Source organism: Branchiostoma lanceolatum, chromosome 19, assembly GCF_035083965.1.
Source record: "Branchiostoma lanceolatum isolate klBraLanc5 chromosome 19, klBraLanc5.hap2, whole genome shotgun sequence".
Classification (NCBI taxonomy): Eukaryota; Metazoa; Chordata; class Leptocardii; order Amphioxiformes; family Branchiostomatidae; genus Branchiostoma; species Branchiostoma lanceolatum.
Window position 1 is genome coordinate 982,232 of NC_089740.1, and position 22,861 is coordinate 1,005,092.

General features: G+C 41.7%; 1 protein-coding gene across 1 annotated transcript in view; it reads left to right on the forward strand.

Moving 5' to 3' along the window:
* The window catches only part of LOC136425710 (WD repeat-containing protein 19-like), a 130,583-nt gene that overhangs the window by 93,609 nt on the left and 14,113 nt on the right, over window positions 1–22,861 (forward strand). The window contains exons 26-30 of the mRNA XM_066414643.1: window positions 15,124–15,206; window positions 16,794–16,934; window positions 19,677–19,766; window positions 20,268–20,392; window positions 21,068–21,177. Of these exons, the coding sequence (XP_066270740.1) occupies window positions 15,124–15,206; window positions 16,794–16,934; window positions 19,677–19,766; window positions 20,268–20,392; window positions 21,068–21,177 (549 nt within the window). The remainder of the gene's footprint in view (window positions 1–15,123; window positions 15,207–16,793; window positions 16,935–19,676; window positions 19,767–20,267; window positions 20,393–21,067; window positions 21,178–22,861) is intronic.

Consider the following 22,861-nt stretch of genomic DNA (forward strand, 5'->3'; position numbering starts at 1 on the left):
CAGTTTGATGCGATCGTAGTGGACGACCTCGTCGATCCGATTATAGCCGGAAGCCCCTTCCTTGAGTCCAACGGTTTAATGATAAACTTCAGTAAGCATTATATTCACCTTCCTGATGGATCCATCTTTGATTATTCTACATCTACCATACAAGCCCAGCCACGTATACATAGCATTTCGTACAGCAAAAATCGTACGCAACACAACCTAGCACGCTCTAGAAGGGCAGCTAACAGTTCCAGTGTACAAGTTCAAGTGCCCAAGGTCATGCACCTGCCACATACCACTCCTGTAGTTGATGTTGCGACTAACTCTGCTGTGACTGAACAACAAACAAACACAAGGTCACTGGTCCACACCCTAGAGCACCTGTCATCAGCAGACGCTGACACACTACCGGTGAAGGAAAAGCACCTGTCATCAGTACCAGAAAAGGCTGACACACCCCAGTTGCAGGAAGAACACCTGTCCCCTTCTGCAGAGGCTGACATACCACTGGTGAAGGAAAAGCACCTGTCATCATCAGCAGAAGCTGATACACCTCACGTGACAGAGGAGCACCTGTCACTACCAGCAGAAGCTGATGCTCCACACGTGATGGAAGAACAGCTGTCACCACCAGTAGAAGCTGATACACCACACGTGACGAAAGAGCACCTGTCATCGTCAGCAGAAGCTGATACACCACACGTGACAGAGAAGCACCTGTCATTACCAGCAGCAGCTGATACACCACATGTGACGGAAGAGCACCTGTCACCACCAGCAGAAGCTGATACACCACATGTGACGAAAGAGCACCTGTCATCATCAGCAGAAGCTGATACTTCACATGTGACAGAGGAGCACCTGTCATTACCAGCAGAAGCTGATACACCACACGTGAAGGAAGAGCACCTGCCATTACCAGCAGAAGCTGAGATACCACAGGTGAGAGCAGATCACCTGCCATCAACAGCAGAAGCTGACACACCACAAGTGAAAGAAGGGAACCTGACTTCACCAGCAGAAGCTGATACATCATGCCTGAAAGAACAACACCTGTCATTACCAGCAGAAGCTGAGACACCACAGGTGGGAGAAGAACACCTGACTTCACTAGCAGAGGCTGATACTTCACACGTGAAAGAAGAACACCTGACTTCACCAGCAGACGCTGATACTTCACACGTGAAAGAAGAACACCTGACTTCACCAGCAGACGCTGATACTTCACACGTGAAAGAAGACCACCTGACTTCACCAGCAGAGGCTGATACCTCACACGTGAAAGAAGAACACCTGACTTCACTAGCAGAAGCTGATCCTTCACACGTGAAAGAAGAAAGCCTGACTTCACTAGCAGAGGCTGATACTTCACACGTGAAAGAAGAACACCTGACGTCACTAGCAGAAGCTGATACTTCACACGTGAAAGAAGGGACCCTGTCATCACCAGCAGAAGCTGATACTTCACACGTGAAAGAAGAACACCTAACTTCACCAGCAGATGCTGATACTTCACACGTGAAAGAAAAACACCTAACTTCACCAGCAGAGGCTGATACTTCACACGTGAAAGAAGGGACCCTGTCATCACCAACAGAAGCTGATACTTCACACGTGAAAGAAGAACACCTGTCACCACCAGCAGATGCTGATATTTCACACGTGAAAGAAAAACACCTGACTTCACCAGCAGAGGCTGATACCTCACACGTGAAAGAAGAACACCTGACTTCACTAGCAGAAGCTGATCCTTCACACGTGAAAGAAGAACACCTGACTTCAACAGCAGGCGCTGATACGTCACATGTGAAAGAAGAACACGTGACTTCACCAGCAGGCGCTGATACCTCACACGTAAAAGAAGAACACCTGACTTCAGCAGCAGGCGCTGATACTTCACACGTGAAAGAAAAACACCTGACTTCACCAGCAGGCGCTGATACCTCACACGTAAAAGAAGAACACCTGACTTCACCAGCAGGCGCTGATACCTCACACGTAAAAGAAGAACACCTGACTTCAGCAGCAGGCGCTGATACTTCACACGTGAAAGAAAAACACCTGACTTCACCAGCAGGCGCTGATACCTCACACGTAAAAGAAGAACACCTGACTTCACCAGCAGACGCTGATACTTCACACGTGAAAGAAAAACACCTGACTTCACCAGCAGGCGCTGATACCTCACACGTGAAAGAAGAACACCTGACTTCACCAGCAGACGCTGATACCTCACACGTGGAAGAAGAACACCTGACTTCAGCAGCAGAAGCTGACACCACACGGGTGAAGAGACATCCCAAGTTAGTATCACCTTCAGCAGAAGCTGACACCCCAACCGACACACCGCAGGTGAAGGAAGAATGCCAGAGCCCACCTGACCGTCTTCCTCCTGTTCCACCTGACCCTCCTCCACCAGCTCCTGACACCCCAGCAGTTAGACCCCCACCTGAACCACCCCCATCTGTTCAACACCCACAGAACTTTATGCCATAAGGAACTGAAAGTATAACAGAACAAGTCACACACCTATCTCCTAAGTCAAAATAGAACAAAACAGTCTCTACATGTGCAGCATATATATGTCCAAAGGTACGAAATTGATTTGATTTGCAGTTTGACAGAGTTCATATTAACAGAAGAATCCTTGAGTTAGTTACAAAGAAAGATAAGAAGGAATACATACAAGACCAGTAGCGAGTTATGGTATTACCTGTATTGAGAAAGATGTTACATTACCGACATTATGTTATGTTACCGTAGTTACAATAATTTTCCAGTTACTTATCAAAAAGAAGACAGAACAAGTCAAATCTAGATGCAGAAAGTTTCTTGTCAGCATAGTTTTATTTGTAGAGAAGTAGGCGGTGGGAAGTTTGTTTATTTTATAAGTTTAACACCAGTCATTTTGGAAATATCCATTTTACAAACTGAAGAAGAAATATGTGAATCATGCTAACAGATATTGGTTAATGGAAGAACACTGATTCATTATTACAGTATTACAGAATTATTAATAGCATGTTACTAGGACCTATTACTGTTATTTTAGTTACAATTCTATTATGTATCTTCATAACTCGAGTTATTTTAGTTTATTGAAAACGAGGGAAGAAGGAAATTTAGGAAGACACTAAGAGAGAAAGTAGGAAGGAGGAAAAGAGATCACGCCACCCTATGTTAGTGTTATAGTTGGTACGGTCCTATGACCTATGATGTAACGAGGTCACCCGGCCTCGTGTGGTTGTTCGCGTCATGGGTTCCCGTGATGGTTGTTGAGTAAACCCCTTTGCTCCGTACTCTCGCGCTTCGTTGTGTCTTTGAGTCGTCGAGTCGCTGTTACATAGATGACGTTAGGTATCTTTAAAAATCATGTCAGGACAATCAAGTCCCAGTTGGTAAGCACGTAGAGTATGTAGGCTTGGTGGGGACTGGAAGGTCCCCAGTTTGAACCCGAGTACGTCAAACCTTTTTCCTTTTCTTTTTCTGTTTTTTTTCAACTTTTTATATAAGGAGGAAATGTATTGTTTTTGCTGGCGTGTTCTTCATCTTTTTCTTCTTCTTTTGCATAATTTATGCAGGAACTTGTATTTCCCTTACGATAAATGCTACAGATGTCATATTTGATTTGCAGGGGCCTTTAGGAAAGGTGAATGCACCACATACATTATGCTAATGATACCTCATTGGCATGTTTTATGCAGAAAATTTCATTTCTTCCAAATGCGCCCCAGTCAGCTTTTTTAAAAAGCTTTCTTGAAGCTGACTTTGAAAACAGTTTATTTCATACCAAACTTCACAAAACTGAATAAAACTTAACACTGCTCTTTAACTGGGGTCTTACAGCAATTTAGTTTTTTTTACAAACTATACTTCAACCGTTTCATACCCACCACAATGAGGTTGCATGGCCAGCTTTCTTTAGAAGCTTTCTTGTTAGATCACATTTGTTGTAAACATCAAAGTTGTTGCAGAAATTTCTCATTGATTGTGCAAATAGTGTTCAAATTCAAAAAATGTGTGTCTGATAATGTTCACCTTTATCATAATGTTACATGTGTCATTAAGTTGGGACTGAGGGTCCCACCACTAATGCCGCAGGGTTTTCTAGGAAGAAGCCCCCCCTGGAGACTGTCATAGCGAAACAGGTCAAATCCTTACCATCGTTTTTACTGTGTAATACACGTTCCCTTGTAAATAAGCTTGACTTGTCCGACTGTATGACCGGCCATAATATTGATATTAGGTGTTGTGACAAAAACATGGTTTACGCCTAGCCATCCTGTAGAATGTACGAATATAGAAGGTTACACTCTCTTCTCCCGCTGCCGCTTAGGCAGCCGCGGCGGAGGCATCGCTATTTATGTACGTGAGAATATACCCGCCGAAATTATTGATTTTATAGTAACTCCTACTGAGCTTGAGTGCCTCTGGATTCTACTTAAACCACATTGGACACCAAGACACATTACAAACCTAGCTATCTGTGTTGTTTATATTATATACCCCCCAAATAGTCAGTACCAGGATATGTTAGGTGATCATCTTCTTAATAGTATTGACAAGATTAACACCAAACATCCGCACGGGGGAATATGCATCATGGGAGATTTTAACAGGTTCGAAATCTCGCCCGTTCTTCATGGAAGCAAGCTCAACCAAGTCGTCAAACACCCCACCAGAGGAGGGGCAGTACTCGACCTAATAATTACTAACTTAGAGTCATCCTACCAAAACCCACATATTGAAGAGCCCCTAGGTCAGAGCGATCATAACACTGTTTTGGTATCCCGTAGACCACAAACCCATCAACATTACATCTAAAGTGACTTTTCGGCAGATGAGAGATTCCAATATACGCTCTTTTGGACAATGGATTTCGGGCCCCCCATGGACTGAAGTCCTGGACGCCCCAGACACCCAAACTAAAGTTGACAATTTATACGATATTCTACAAGCTAAAATTGATCATCACTTCCCTAACAAAACGTTTACCAAACATAACAGTGACAAAGCATGGATGACCCCGCAGATCAAGTCTGACATTATTTTTATTTATTACTTCCTCAAAACGTACATAGGCAGGGAAATACACACATGATATACCCTGAATTGCGTAGGTTTGTTACAAAGAAACTTATACGTGCAGAATGTCAACAAACAAAAATACATAATATATTAACAAACACTAAGCATAGATCCGAACTCACAGGCTGATGGTAATGCTAGGAAATAGAGTCATTATAAAGTCTGACTGCAGTGTGGAGAAACGACTGTTTCAGTCTGTCAGTTCTTGCCTTGGGGAGAGTGAACGCGTTCTTGTTCCTCAGTTGCCTGCCAGTAACTGTGCGTCTTTGAGGAGGCACAAAATCATGCAGTGGATGTTCGGGACTTAACATGTCCTTAAAGAGCTTTACTGCAGCAGCTTCTCTCCGTTCCTTCAAGGAAGGTAGGTTGGGAACTGATCGCCTACCCCCGAGAGAGATGATACGGAGGGCCCGTTTCTGTACACGTTCTATGCTGTCCGATTGTTCTTTGCTACAACCTACCAGCAGAACGTGACCGTATTCAAGAACGCTACGAATAAGTGACAGGTAGATCTGAACGCACATCCCCTGTTTAGTCAGTAGTCTGAGATAGTGCAGCCTGCTCGATGCTTTTGAAACGAGGGATTGTACATGGTCGTGCCATGACAGCTTGCAGTCGAAGATGAACCCAAGGCCCTTTGCGACCCTTGAGAATGGTACAGGTTCACCGCCGAGCGAGAGTGACGGCAAAAGTGGAATATTTCTGCTGAAGCAAAATAACAGAGACTGACTTTTTTTGCCGTTTAGCAGCATGTCATTGCACTCCGCCCAGGAATCAAGCTGTAGCGCTTCCTCTCTCATCCTGTTATCCACGCGATCCTTCCCCAGGGAGATAGACCTGGACAAACCCACGTCGTCTGCGTAGCCGACATCAAGAGTGTCGCTGTAGACTACGTCTCGAGTACTCATGAACAGGAGGAAAAGGTAGGGTGACAGTACACCTCCCTGAGGTACCCCCGAAGTGAGTACTCTCCACTCGCTGACTTTACCGTTAGCAACCACTCTCTGGGTACGGCCCTGCAGATAGTTCTGTATCCAGGCTACCATGCGTGGATTGGTCACCACGTCGTTCAATCGTTGAAGGAGGATTGAATGGTTCACTCTGTCAAATGCTTTGCTCATGTCTGCGAACAAAGCAAGGACTGCTGCGTGACGTCTTGAGTCTAAGGCTGACAGCCACGTGTGTACCATCCTTATGGCCGCTAAGACAGTGGAAGAACCCTTCAGGTAAGCGTACTGGTTTCTAATGGCAGGTGTAATAGAGGGCAGTAGTCTTTTCAGAATACACCGTTCCATGAGCTTGGCCGCTACGGGTAAGAGGGACACGGGCCTCATCTCACTGGCGTTAGCTGCACCCTTAGATTTTGGCACAGGGACAACGTTTGCTGCCTTCCATATACTAGGAACAACACCCTCCTCATACGAAGCGTTAAACAGGTGGGTGATGACTGGCGCCAAGTCGTCAGCGTAATGCTTGAGAGTCCATGTTGGGAGATCATCAGGGCCGCTTGCCTTGTGAGGGTTTAAGTCCTTAAGAAGAGTCTTCACCTCACCGATCGAACACAAGTCAACGCATGGAGTCGGACACTGCAGGGGGAACAGGTGCAAAGACGTTCCAGGACACCACGCTGAGGCAAAGTACTGATTTAGAACCTCGGCCACCTCGTGGTCTGGTACGTCTTCAATAGTGGTACTATTAGATCTCTCTTGTGCTCTGCCAAGTTCACGGTTAACAGAGCCCCACCACTTACGTGGGTTTTCCTGTTTGAGGGTTTGTATGAAGTTTCTGTAGTGCCAGTTCTTGGCATGCCTGATGCTGGTTTGAACGTTGTTTCTGAAAGATTTCCACCGAGCAGACTTGCCAAGCCGCTTGAACTCCTCAGCCCTTTTCCTGATAGCGCGTTTGACGCCCTCAGTCATCCACTTCTTGTCACAGGCTTTTGTCGCCGACACTTTTACAGGAAGATGCTGAATTCACCAAGGTCATGGTCAAACTGTAGAAGGTCTTGACTTTCTCTTCGACCAAGGCTGCTTCATAAACAGGAGACCAGTCCGTCATGGCGAGGGACAGACCGAGATTCAACTTCGTTACTGTAGTTGCTACTCTTCGCATGACCTTGACTGGTTTACTTCTGGTCAGATGTTCTACACAAGGTGGCAAAAGTACAGAGGAGTGGTCGCTGGAACCGATGGGTGGAAGGGTACGGGGTTTACAGTAGTATTGAGCTAAGTTAGTTAGAATCAGGTCTAGTGTGGCCGAGCCCCGCGTGGCCTGAGTCACCACTTGCTTGAGATGAGGATGCACTGTGATGAGCTTCTGAATTGGTAGATTGTTGAAGTCGCCACACAACAACAGTCCAGCGTGTGGTTGTTTACGATATAAACAGTCGCAGGAGGTAATGAGATGATCAACCATCTTAGTAGCCCCCTCTTTTGTTATTGTTGCATGGAGGATGATACACAATACCCACAAAAAGAATCGGAACAGTTCTCGGCAGCCACTTTGGACGAGCCTGTAGCCACATAACCTCCACTCCGTCAATCTCGAGGTCGTACAGTCTTTTGACAGGTATGTCTTCGGCGATGTAAAGAGCCACACCCCCACCTTTACTATATAACCTATCCTTTCTGAACAGCCTAAAACCATCGATGGCTAAAACGTCATCAGGGATTTCAGGTACAGTCCATGTCTCAGTGATACATGCCAGTTGTGCAGAATGATAGGCCAGAGTAGCCTCTAACTCACATTTCTTACTAACAAGTGATCGTACATTAGACAAGAACAGGCATGGAAGGGTCCTAAAGTTCTGTCGTGTTGTCCTGCCATAAGTGGCGGGGACTGTTGTTATCTTACGAAGTACTCTATTGTTTACGACACATCTGCGACTTACATAGTCATTTGCATATACATCAAGTCTATTTGTAACCAGTGGTTTGATTCTACAATGTTTCTGTTTCCTAGCCAGCCCACCGCGGTTCCCTCTTATTCTTACATTTGAAATGTTTGCATAACACATGATTCAGATCTAGAAGGGTGGTATCTGCTTAGAAAGATCGTCAACAAATCATCTACAGATCGTCTACAGCTGCCGCTGATCCGGCGCTTAACTATTTACAATGAGCCTTCGTCAGACAAATACATTAGTCTAATTTGCATATAAATGCTGGCGCTTAGATCAATGCTGTTTAACCTAGATGACACAATACTACAATAGTTATCAGGACTTCAATAACATTCATATGCAATATTCACATTCAAAGAATAGATAGAACAATGGATAACTACAAACAGGTTCCAATGGTAAAAAACTGCATTTGCATCTGAGAAGCACCGCTCAGAACTGCCCCCCTCCCCAATCGGTCGCTAGTTGAAACGTAGAAGGTCCCGGCGTCAAAGGCATATAATACAGAAAACAATAATGACCACAGGGAACCAAACTTCTGTCTCAAAGAGCCGAAGGGCACGGACCTAATTGAGTTGTGCTTCTCAGCAGAAAGTATAAAAACTAATCTAACGTTAACGTGGAGGCATCAGAGGTCGTAAGTGTGGCGCCCTCCCCACTTAAGAAAGACATAAAAACAGGTGGGGTCTCTTACGGATAAATGACTCCTTGGACTAAAAATTTCAACAAAATCTTTCCTACAAAATATTCTATACTGTAAAAGCTATTGTTATATAATGTTAAGATGCATGGATGGTTACTTTTCGAACAGATATTCAACAGATTAAAAACCCTAACCACTCACACAGAAGAAAACATGGCAGCCACCTTCCTGACCCCTGACCCCATCTTGTAGTCTGCAATTAGAAGACGACAAAAAGCCTTTCAGTCAGGAAACATGGTCTTGTACAAAAACATCAGAAATCAGGTAATTCGTCTATGTTCAAAAGCTAAAAAACGCCATTATGTCTCCAGAGTTAAATCCCTAAAGAAAGATAACCCAGCTAAATGGCACCATAGTTTGCGTAAGATCCTAAATTCTGGTAGATCATCTGTTTCCATTCGTCTCCCAGATAACGCCCACTTACATGACGAAGACATTGCCGAGCTAGTCAATAGTCACTTCTCATCAATAGTGAACGAATTGCCCCGGTTAGATCTTGACTCCTTGCCCTCATACCTACCATCTCCTTCTAGGCCACCACGTATATTTCCATGGGAGGTCTACGAAACGTTAAGACGCCGTAACCCTAATAAAAGCAACGGCCCAGACAACTTGCCCCCTAGAATTGTCAAACAGTATGCGGCCGAACTTAGCGATGTCCTCACTCATATTTTCAACTCCTCCTTAGAGGAAGGCTACATTCCAAAACAATGGAAACAGGCAGTCATCACTCCGATTCCAAAAAAGTCGCCAGTCTCACTAGATAATCTACGGCCCATCTCTCTAACCTCAGTTCTCATCAAAGCATTTGAATCATTTGTCACAAAATGGGTTCTCCAGGACGTGGCCAATGTAATGGATCCTAACCAGTTTGGTTGTAGGAAAGGAATTTCCACCGTCCACTATTTAACTGCTATGGTGAACTTGATCCTCCTTGGTGCCGAAAGCCCTAAAAGTATCCAAACAATTCTCTTAACGGATTTTAGTAAAGCTTTCGACAGAATTAATCATACCACCCTAATAAATAAAATGCTACAATACGGCGTGTGCACTTCAATTTTGCCATGGCTCTGCAATTTTCTTAGCAACCGTTTACAGTGCGTCCGCTACAATGGTATAACCTCAAGTTGGAAAGATATTTTGTGCGGCGTCCCCCAGGGGACAAAATTAGGCCCTATCCTTTTTTTGATTTATATAAATGATGCCCTCAGTGAAGACGTTTTAGACCGTTATAAATTTGTCGACGATTTATCAGTTTGTGAAAGTAGAATGTTCTATCAACCCAGTCTTATACAAACATCCCTCGATTAATTGAATAGCTGGGCCTCAAAAAATGACATGATACTTCACAGTGAAAAATGCAAGTTATTGATGATTTCGTTTATGAGAGACTGCCCCCTACCCCCCGAAATTTCACTAAATAATACGTCCCTGGAATACACTGAAACAGCACGCATATTTGGCCTATGGTTCTCTTATGACCTAAGTTGGGGCAAACATGTTGACATCATTACACAAAAGGCAAGCTCACGACTTTTTTGGCTTTATATAAGAAATTAAAACGTTTTGGACTACCCATACAAGATCTCCTTGAATTTTACCAAGGGTACATTCGGCCCACTTGAGAATACGCCGCACCAGTCTGGAGCCCTAGTATCACTGCACAACAATCCATGAAGGTCAAGCGAATACAAAAACGAGCCCTGAGAATTATCCTCGGCCCCCAATATATATGTTATAACGAAGCCCTAACACTTTTATGTCTCCCCTCCTTGGAAAACAGGAGGAAAAACCTTAGCCTTCGGTTTGCCAAATCTTTACTTCGAAATCCTACCTTCAGGAGTTGGTTACCCCCAACCCGATCGGACATCCACGCTAGAAATCTAAAAGGCGCCCACCAACTTTGTATCCCTTTGGCAAAAACAAATCGCTATAAAAACAGTCCCATTCCATACTTTACTCATCTATTGAATACATACACCTGATAGAATCTCCCGACGTTGATTTATTTAGTTTACAGTTTGATGATAGACATTGTTTCTTCTTTTATCATTTGTACAATAAGAATTTCTGTATTTGGTTTCTAATTCTTTTTCTTGTCTCTAGATTTTGAATAGTACTAGTTGTTTAAATTTAAGTTAGATTTTGTTAAATGTAATACGCCTAATGTACGCAATTCAGCATCCTCTTCTGAGGACGCTGCCATGTACTTAAGCAATGAATGAATGATCGAATCAATAAACTTACTCTATAAGTAAAGACATATCAGATTTTAAGAGGCTTGAAAACTGGAAATATTCTATAGTTGCTGTAATCTTTATCAAATTGACACTTAATGCCACTGTTGGCCACATTTGCGTGCGGATTTCTTATCAAAGGTGCTCAAAAGCGGCACAAAAAGAAGCTACAATGTACATGGTGATCTTTTAGTTTCATGTGCCCAGACTGAGTGTAAATAGAACGCGATATCATAGCCCCGCCCACCTCCATCAAAATGTAGAAATGCAAAGTTAAAACATAATAATGCAAATATTTGATGGACGTGCATTCACTCTCTCATTAATCGGTCGAACGGCTAATTGTTATGGACAGTCAGGATCAGTCTATTAGGGCTTGGATTTTCTATCAGTTCTCATCACAACAACATCGTATCTTTGTTGTTTAATAATGTTGATATGTAATTATGGTATATTGTCATTGAAACTTCCTCTGTGTAGGAATGACTAGAAATTTGAGATTTTTCATTCAGGTTTCTAGCCTAATAAAATGCTCTAAGACTTGATGCCTTTAAGCTATCTACATTCCAAATATGCTGATGATTTGACAACCCCATCTTGATTTATAGTATTTTCTCTGTAATTAGGCAGACGAGGTTGGCATTTTCATAGTTGATATCTATTGATATTTCTCTCTTCCTCAGTCACATATGTCACATGTTTCACAGTCCTATCATGCAATGCGGCGGATATATAAACTTTCGTCATTAATTATGAAAATTAGATACTGATTTCCATGATAGATATTGAATTATGTAAATCATCACTCAAGTTACCTACATGCCAAAAATCATGACCATCCATAAAGCCCTTCTTGAATTATTCCCTTTCAAAGTCTGAAGCAAAAGCTGCGCCTGCAGTTCCAAATAAGCCGCTAGGGGGCCAAACCTACGTGTGTACGTAGGTTTTGCCCCCTACGTATGTATCATGTGTCTGTCTGTCAATATGGGCCGTCGTGCCTGAAATAAACAATAATAAAGTATACCACTTACTCTCTGTCCACAGAGGTATCTACTACTAAAAAATTAGGACCATAGCATGTCCATAACATGAGATATCAAAACAGGAATTTCTGCTGCAGTACCTTAACAAGTGGCTAGGGTGCCCCAAATCTAATCATTTAAAGGTCTCATCATGAGACCTACATATGTACCCACATACCAAATATCAAGACAATCCATCCAGGCCGTCTCGAGCTATGCAGCTAATCCACACATTCCACGTGCTACCAGACCAATATTAAGAATAGCACCATATAGTATGTTATACCGAACGCAAGATTCTTCATTTTTGTTCTTTCACATCTTCATCTTTGACTTTTGCATTGACTTTGGTATGCTAGGATATTAGTATCCGTTTTCCGAAATATTTTTATGCAATATACGGCATAGCCTGTGTGACCATCCTCTGTACTTGCTTACACCATGGAGGTAGTAAGCAAAAAGATAGAGCCAGCGGTTATTACAGAGGATTGTACCCTGGCCTGCTTTGTGTAACTTACAGTATGTTTGAAAACTTTTTTTTTGGGAATGGAGAAAAATTGACATGCGCGCAGATGTCATCTATATAATAATGAAATCCACATGGTCCAATTTGAGAAAACGAAGATACACATTTTTTGTATGTTGACGTCAGCTACTTTTAAAAGGTGCCACATTCAGCTTTTGTTTGATTAAAAAAAGAAACCTGATGAATTACATTGGGTTGAATTGCATACTTATATATAAGTAATACTGTAAATACAGAAATGTGCGTGGTGGTTTTATGTTTGCCGTTTTTGCGGTGAACTCATTACCACGAACTTCAAACCACCACGAAAAGCTGTTTCATTGTGTGACTGTGGAGCTACTATATTGTTTCAGACGCAAAGTTTTGAAAACCATTGGGAACACTCCATTTTCTCCCTACCGCGAAATTAAAACCATGCGAACTTAGATGCATTTACAGTACAATATGAAATATGATGATGACGAAATATGTCATACACGATGCTTCCACGTAACTTCTTGTTACAAATTCAGGATTTTATTCTGTTGTGTCGCTTGACTTTGACTTTATTAAAGAAAAGCCATTAGCGGTGTGCCCTAAGGCACATCACTAGTCTTCCTGGACTTCTTATCAATATACAGATAACAATATATATCAAAAATACATGTACAGTGGAGTACCACGACATGTCCGGACATGCACTCAGACGTTGTGCCCTTGGGAAAGGCACTTAACACACATTTCCCATGTCATAAGCCCAGCAGTAGGGTTTGGGTTGGCGTTAGGAAGGGCATCCAGCCGTAAAAACTCTTGCTACAAAGGACTTGCACTTGATGAGGAGTTCTGGGGCTCCCCCATCCATGTGCAAGCACGTCTAACCCCCAGATGATGGGGAACAAAAGACGTTAAATTGGATAGAGAGAGAGAGTAATGATGACAACATAATGAACATCCTTCCGATATGTAAATTAATTACTGGTAGTAGAATGTCATTAGAATTACTGTCCAGTTGTCGTGTTTACTGAAAATAATTGAAATTATAATTCAGAGTCCTACTTGAAAGTATACAATTTGCTTAAGATTAGAGGCACATCATTAATGGAATAAGATTATTTACAATACAATAATGAATGAAAGACCTTTATTGCACGTTTATGCTCTGATGAGCTAAGTACAGGTCATGATGACAAGCAGAAGAATAGCTACAGTGGTAACAGAAATTTGATATCTAACTACATCTAAATACTAATTAATACCGCTATGTACATGTTCAATTTCTTCTCGCTTCTTAAGGCAGTTGTAAGTGAATAAGCATACAGGGTTCATGAGATATGGCTTGTCTAGTTTCATAAGGAATACAAAGCTATCCAAATGACGAAAACTAGGAAACTTATCTTTTATAAAATCAAAGAGGATATTCCTGTCATAGTTATATAGCGTACAATCAACAACAAAATGACACTCATCCTCAATCTTACCTAAATCACAGTATTGGCAAGTTCTTTGCTCTAAAGGAATGCGGTAATGTCTACCCTTTTCAATGCGTAGTTTGTGTGAACTAATCCGGAGTTTTGTAATGGCTGTTCTGTGTCGAGTGTTTGAAATGTTTAGATATTCGGAATAGGTGTCTTTGAGTAATCTGTAAGTCCGTAATTTGTTATTATTACGCATCTCTGTTGTGAAAGACTGTAAATACATATCTTTAAAACGTTGGTGGATAGATGGGATAATTTGAGATGAATTCAACACAACAGATACGGGTGAATTCCAAACATAAGCAAAACCACATTCCTCGAGCGTCTTGCGGACTCCCGAAGCCCAGCATTTAGCCCCTGATGTATCTAAATCAAGTTGACACAAAAGGGCGTCCGCTGAAAGGCTGTCAGCTGGCACGTTCTGGCGTATTAGTGTTTTATAGCGTTCAGGCAAGCTTCTAATCTAAGGGGGTATCTCCCCAATTCCGCCATCACAGCAAGATTACATGCATGACACTTTACTTCACTTTAAAAGTTTGTGCAGAAAGGGTGGTCTGTTCTTCTACTGGGAGCTGATTCTATATTGAGACTGTCACAGCTATGTACAGAAAGGTCTTCTTCAAGGCATTTGTCCTAGGTTTGTCTAGCCAAGGGTTAATTAAGGTAGCTTGGAAGCAAACCACTGTGCTTAATATGCTGTTTGTTGAAAGAAAACAGTCTGCTCCTGAAACATACTGGTTCATTAGTGAAAACAATTCTCGTGTTCAATGATAGTCTAGTTTCCACAGTGGTTTCGCTTGATGCAAACCCATTTCATTGAAATTGTATGAAGAAGAGGTATGACTAAACTTTAAGGATCATATTGATCATGTGGTTCTTTACTGCTCATAAGCACTGGCTTTGATAATTCTTGAACCATGCGGAAATGACCCAAAATGGATGACAACTGGTTCCACACAATATCTGGTACCTCTACCTTTAAATAAATGATATATGATTGAATGTGTGATGTGACAATTAAGAACTAATTATGAATGATTCCTTCTTTGTCAATGTCCAGTGCTATTTTATTAACACTTTGGACTTAATTACAATGCTAATGCTTAAGAATTTTGGAAAAGTTAACTTTGCATATTCATCATTCGTTATAATATTATTTCAAAATGTAATCTAACTCTTACAGATTGTTCTTGTGTCACACAGCAATACTCAGAAGCAGCAGTCCTGTATGAGAAGGGTGGGTACTTTGACAAGGCGGCATCTGTCTACATCCGCAGCAAAAATTGGTATGTACAATCAATTTTATGGATGAAAACATTTTGTAAATTTTTCTTTATAATTTCAAAGGTATGTAAGACATATATGACTATATATGACTGCTTGTGAAACACTTAAGGCGGAGGTTTGTATTAGAACTGTACCTTTACATACTTTGTTACCTGTTATACATGTAACTACCAGAATGATGCTCATGACACATCTCAGCAATAGCACAACATTGTGGATTTTATTTTGAAGAAATATCGTAACTGTTAGACCACACTAATCTAAAGTCTGTCTTCTTTGACCCACTCATGGAAAAAATGTACAAAAATTACAATATAGTATCCATTATCAAGATTCCTACTAGTTTTAGGGGGCAAAGATTGCATCAAGGGGTCGAATCAGTGCCTAACGCTGAATGATGATAAAGAATGAGACCATAGTGAAAGTTAATATGCTACTTTTTTTCCAAAAAAAATTCCAGGATTTACTTGCTACAATTTGTAACTTTTGTTTTATCTAATTAGTGTATAACTTTCACAAATTTCATGCTATTCTACCTTGAGTCCATTTATATTAAGTACAGGATTATGTAACAAGATCGGCCACGTAAAAAGACGTTGCCATGGCAATGGTGGTCTCTGCTAGTGTTTTTGTTTTTACAACACAGATCACATGCATGAGAGTCATATAATGGATGCAGCGGATTTAGAAAGTAACTTTCCTCATTAATTACGCAAATAACCGCTTGGTTTGCATATGTAATTCATTTATGATTATGTTAATGATCACTTAAGCTATCTACATATCAAAAACCATGACTATTAGTCAACCCTTTGTTGAGTAATTCTATTTCCAAGTTTGAAACAAAATCAGCTCCTGCAGTTCCAAATATGCCACTAGGGGGCTGAAATCTACACAACTTATTCTCTCTCCTGAAAAATCATAACTATAGCTTGTTCAGAACACGAGATATAAAAGTTCTGCTGTAGTACAATAAAAAGTCAATAGGGGTCCAAAATCTACTCGTTTTGAGGTCATACAAAGACCTACCCACCTACCAAATATGAAGACAATCCATTTAGAGTTATCCTCCTTTGGACTGAAATTTCTGTGGACATATTCTTGTACAATTTCTAGAATTCCTGCAGACTGCACACTGCACACAATACTGTACCATTAGCCTCGCCCCTGAGGCGTTGCCCAGAATGTAAATTACTTCTTTAAAGCCATACTCAACCCCAGAGGAGAGCATTCTCAGAAATATTCTATCATGATCATCAAGAATGCTAACCATCTGAACGACATTTTAACATTACGTAAACAATATTGAGTCCTAGGCTCGTCCTTTCTTGCTTCTAGAATTTGTCAAAAGATGCTAAAAGTTCCCAAGATCCTTTAATTTGATGTATTTGTCTAAAATTTAGCATGTCGGTAGTTAAAGAGGCATCAAACATACACCGCAAACACCATAATCATTTCACGGAGGATTGTGTCCTACGGACTCTTGTTGTTTATTGCAATAATTCTGATCATGAGATGCCATGGTTGGCTTATTACTTAAGAACCTGGTCATGTCACTCAGTCTACTGTGTTTTGTTTCACTTCAGGGCGAAAGTTGGAGAACTTCTGCCTCAAGTGAGCTCCCCAAAAATCCATTCACAGTATGCAAAGGCCAAGGAAGCGGAGGGACGCTACAAGGAGGCTGCACTTGCTTATGAAAGTGCTAAGGACTTTGATAATGTCATCAGGTACAGTCATAACAGGGTGGCAATGAAAGATTTCTTACTGTTCATGTAGTACAAGAAAGTAACAAGATAACTCCTTTAAAGACCACATGGCAAATAATTCATGTTAACCCTTATTCAACACAGTGAAGATAATCAACCAGCTCAGAAATTCTCACCGACTGACCGAAAAATACCCTTTTGAAAATCAAGCTGGATTGCTTGTGAAAGTATGGGATGTCACAGTGAACATATTGGTGACTAATCCCAACCTCTACTTGAGAAAAATATACTTTTAAAAAAAGCTGTTAAGGCAAATATTGTAATGTGCAATCACATGTATTTATAATGATAAAGCCACCTTTGGACCTAACAGTGGTATTATTGAATCAACATATTACATGTTTGCCCCAAATGTATGCACCATTCTTCTGTTACTGAACATTGGATCATCAAAGGGGTTCCCAGAAAAGGTGGGGTGGGCTTAGTGGGATGGTCTAACTTTCTTGGCCTCAAGGCCATGCATGGTGGTTTAGCCTCTTATGGAATTTCCTTGAGGAAAAACTGGGTCAAGCTGTGGGTGGGCTGTCGTTGGCAGCCGTCAGTCTCGCAAGACTATGGTGTCGCATCCTGGTCAGTCTGTGGGTTTCCCACAGCGTCTGCTGTGACTGTACAGTCCAATCTTGGAGAGACAGACTCGTTTACAGTTTCTGCATGATTGTGTATCCCTCTCCTGGCCTCGTGTGTGTTGAAGACTCCGCCTGTCGTCGGCGTACCCTCCTCGCTTCCCATTTCTCCTCCCTCTTCCTCTCCTGCGTGTGAATATGCTTGCTTGCTTTGACAGCTGCTCTCCAGCTGCTACGGTCTGCTGCAGCCGCTTCCAGTTTTGATGGGTTTATGTTTCCTGCCTTGATCAGTCATACCAAAGACTTTATAAAAATGGTACATACTTGTGAAACAGTATGGAAGTTAAACACACTTCAATGCCAGTGGACTAGCCCCCCGCTACAGTGATTGCACAACAGTGTGGCCCAAGGCTATGAAACGGAGATGGGCACCGCCCTATACATCAATAATGGTGTGGGAGGATTTTAACTAACTAATGTTTCTTGCCTTCATATCACGTTTATGTCCGTAAAGCGGAGCACAGGCCTTCCTGCTGGCCTGGCACCGTTGGCAAGTTCGCCATATGATAAGTCCTTGGGCAATCGGCGGTCCTGCATTCGGCAAACATGGCCAAGCCACCGCAAACACCGTTGAGTTAGTAAGGCGAACATGCTATGGTCAGGATAACGGTGCAAAATACCTGGTTGCGTTACAATATTTCAGTTGGCGCAAGCTGAAGATACATGATAATGGCTAACAGAACATAATGAAGATAAGGGGTAACTGTAAAAACCGGGGCACCCAAAGCCTGTACTACTAAGCCGGAATGTACAATTAATATCACCAAAATGAACCCCGCACTGTGACAGCACGTCAACGACACCCACTCCACTGTTTCTGCCTCTCAACCTATCGGCGGTTCACGTCCAGGCAGCAAGGCAGAAATGTTCTATAGAATTGTGCGTAGCTCCTCCCTTCGGTACCGCAAAAAGACTAGGTTCGGCAGCCACATAGAGCCAACATTGTATGTGAACATCTTAGATCATTTGCCGGATGTCGCGCATTGCCTCAGGGATTTGGGCTTGAGGATTTAATAATTCGGCCGCCTGCAGTAAGAATAAAACAGTAGAGCTCATGGCTTCCTTCTCACATAAATAAAAGAATGGGGCGAAGTATCATTCGAAGGTTCTTTACTCTGTAATCGGGCCTTGTTTACGCCGGTTTGGTCATGATACATTTCCCCGTATGGGGTGGTTCCCACGACGCGTTGCCATGCCAATGGCATGCGCACCACCAGATAATCTGCGCCGGTCTACCAGCAGACCAATTGCAGCGCAAAGACTGGGATACACTCTTCGGCCAGGCAGCAGGATTTCAAAGAGTTTATAATTTTCAACTTCACCCTGTGAATTTACTAATGAATTGCAAAGGAATGAGGTCAGTGCACCGCAGTTCTGACATCAACGCTTTATAGCATCAATCATCAGAACTCCAAAGCTACTGCCTTTGTACAGGCAAGGTCATATAATGTCCTTCATTTGGTACAGGCGATGCGAACATGAACGTCTCTCTACTCGCCTCCGCTGTTGTCACAGCATCACTGTGAATGCCAGGATTAGCTCCCGTTGCGCGAAGGCGGATATCTTGCGGGGTGTAACATTCGCTATAAATTCACCACTATTAGCTTATATTTATTTATTATTAATGTTAGTAAACTTGGGGAAACCCAGGTTGCTGCGTGTTTTCTATTCATACTTGATAGGTAAGACCCGATCGGTTGTGGGTATTTGTGTCACATCGCGTCACAGCGAAGCAAGTCCGTAGCCAAGACACTCCGCAAATGTATTTTGTCCGCAAACTGGGCCCCGCCAGTTTCCAGCAGACACTGGCGGGGCCCTGTGTGCGGACAAAAGACGTTTGCGTTATTACATAAACCCGAAGATAAGGTGAACACGGTGAAAGGTACATGTTAATGGCTAACAGAAAGAAAATCTGAAGATGAGGTGACTTACAATGATAGTAAATGAAATCACCAGATATAATGTTGTCTAGTGAGTAGTTTCATTTTATTCAGAAGCTTTATAAAATTTTTGATAAACAAGCAAATGGAAAGATGCTGACTGCCATTGCAAGGGGTGACTGATCTCCTGCCTTTCACAGGATCCAGTTAGATCACCTCCACAACCCAGAGGAGGCTGTGAAGATCATCAGGGAAACCAACTCTGAGGAGGGAGCCAAAATGGTGGCCAGGTATGAAAAATGCTGCTTGTTTGACACTCAATAGACAATAGACAATTCTAAATCCCTTGTCCAACCAAAGGAAATGATAAGAAAATGATAAATAAACATCAAGTTGTATCTTATTGCAGAATTCTGTTAGAGTTTTGCTCATAATTATGAAATTTGTCAATGTTACTATTACTGTTGATTCGCTTTGATGTTTGCTGTACATGTTAAGTTTAAATACATTGTATGTATATCAGATAAAGGCGAATATACATGTATAACGTTACATACTGTACATCATTGAGCTTTACATGACATGATTTGCATATTTTGGGATAGAATTTACAGAGGAGAGGGGGGATGTGAGGGTGAGGAAGGAAGAAGACTTGAAAAGAAGGGGAGGGGAGGAGACAAGATAAGAAGGGGGGATATGTGACAAGGGGAGGGGTAAGAGGAACATGGACATGAAGGCAGGTACATCAGTGGTGTTGATGAAAACTTAAGAAATTACCTTTGCATTGTCAGGTTCTTCCAGAGACTGAATGACTTTGGATCTGCCATCCAGTTCCTTGTGATGTCCAAATGTAATGATGAAGCCTTCCAGATAGCACAGCAGCATGGGCAGATGGAGGTGTATGCAGATATCATAGGTTGACTACTTTGTATTCAATTCCATTGGAGCAAACTAATTTTTATACATTGTATATTAATATTGTACTAGCAGCATGTATTTGAATGATGAATTGTAATTGTAATGTAAGAAATTCAATATAGATTAGACTTTCATTTACAGGCCTAAAATAAGAATAACATAGAGTGTGTAATGATGGAAACTAACTTCTTCATGGAGATAAAATTTCCCGTTTCCAGTGGAGAAATTTTACAACCGCTTTCTACTTAATGTCTTCTCAGACAGAAAAGCGTACATTACAACCAAAAGTTGACATTCCCCCTTGTTATCAATGAAATGAGTTGATCATGTTTATTGTTAGAAGACCCTCTCCCTGATCTGCTAATCAAGTATGGCAAGAGCATTCCAACATACACCTGAAGGGAATTCTCTTTGAAGATGGATCTCCAATCAAATGTACAAAATCTAATGTAGAAGTACACCTTTTTCACTCTTTTTAATCCTAGAAAGGGTGCACCAGCAGTTTAGACAGGGCCACAGAGACACATTAAAGACCACAAAATATCAACAAAATAAGTAAACCCCCATCAGATTTGTCTGCCTGGAGATTACCATCAACTCATTAGCCTGTAACCAGAGTCAGAGGTACATTGTGTTGTCAGCTTCATCCCGGACGTGTTGACTTTGTCTGCAGGCCCTGATGCTACCAGTGATGATTATCAGAGCATTGCCCTCTACTTTGAGAATGAAAGAAATCACTTCTTGGCAGGAAAGTTCTTCTACCTATGTGGACAATATGGCAGGGTAAGTTGATGCACATTGCTAGTCATACATTGTATACTGAACAAATATACACTGTCACCAGCAGTCAGAGAAGGTATTAATATGATTGCCTGAGACTGAGAGAGCTGAGAATGTTTTCAGTTACACCAGCTGTGGGCTAGGTCTGTATGTACAAGATATGTAACTCGAGAAACTGTGGATGGATCTTCATGATTTTGGTAGGTGTGTAGCGGTTGCAGGAAGGAAAGTCATCAAGTTCGAAAATGGTTCACCTGGCATTCTCCTACAGTACTGCAGCGGGCATTGTATGTATGTGTGTTTGTATGTAGACAACATAACTCAAGAAACTGTTGATGGTAGTGCATGATATTTAGTGAATGGGTAGGGGTCTAGATAGAAGGTCAAGTTCGATAATGGGCCTTGTCCATACCTAAGGTACTGCAGCAGAGGTTCAAAGTTTGAGGTCAAAGTTTCTTGAAGTGCCAGGTTCATGATTTTTGAGAAGTGAATATATCACAGCTGGTGTCTAGAGTCTGCGATCTGGTGGCTGGAATCTAGGTCAATAGGTCAACAACTGGCATTACAAGTTGGCATTACTAGATGGTCCTAGATTGAAAAACAAACTCTGGACTTTGGTTCTATCTGTTATGTTTGGTATGAAGATAGCATCTTACTAATATGCCAATCATCAGATTAACTATTAAATGAGCTAATTGCTAGAAAAAAAATTATGCCATACAAAGCTAATTTACATCATTAAATCCACTGCATTCCATAAAATCACTTTCAAATATGTGGCATCACTGAGAAAGAGAGGAATATGGATAAACATCAATTATGCAAATGACCTCATTTGAATGATTGATGAGAACAGACAATACTATGAATGATACTGCTAAATGACAGGAGCTTTTTAGTTATGTTTGGTCATTGGTTTGGTATGATTTCAAGATAGCTTATGATAAGTGAATCTGATGATTGACGTAGCGAGATGCTAATTATGCAAAACAGGTCTGGAGTTAATTTGTATTTTTGATGACATGATACAAAGCCGCTGCATTTCCAAAATCCATCCAGCTGCTTGAGCAATGTTTTATTGCGTATCTTATTACCTGGATGTCTAACCCTCATCGACATTCCATGATAGGACATTCAAACATGTGTCATATGTCACTGGAAAAGAGGGGAATATTGATAGATATCATTTGAGCAAATGAAGACTTAGTTGAATGATTCATGAGAAAATACTACAGTCAAACCTGCCCAAGGCGACCACCCGGCGGACCAAGCAAAAACGGTCGCGATGGACAGGTGGTCGCCATGAAGAGGATTCCACTCACATGTTTCCAGGTCGAGGTTTTCAAATACAGTACGTAAATGATCGTAAATGGATGGAAAATTATGTGAATTTAGAGAATTAGACAGCATGACCCCCACCAGGTTTAATTCTCATTGACAGAAAGATCCTACAAAAATTACATTTTCCGTTATCGTTGTAATAATAATATAGTAATATATAATAATGATATATGATAATTGTATACCGCTACATCGTGTACAGATTTTCGTCATAATTTTGACGCAGCGCCCTCCCGCATTCACACGTTACATTAAATAGTATACACACACACGCACATCATCGAAGCTTTAAGGCCTAAGACAAATCCCTAGAAAACACCTGCTGGCCCCAGCCTTTTTTGGGGCG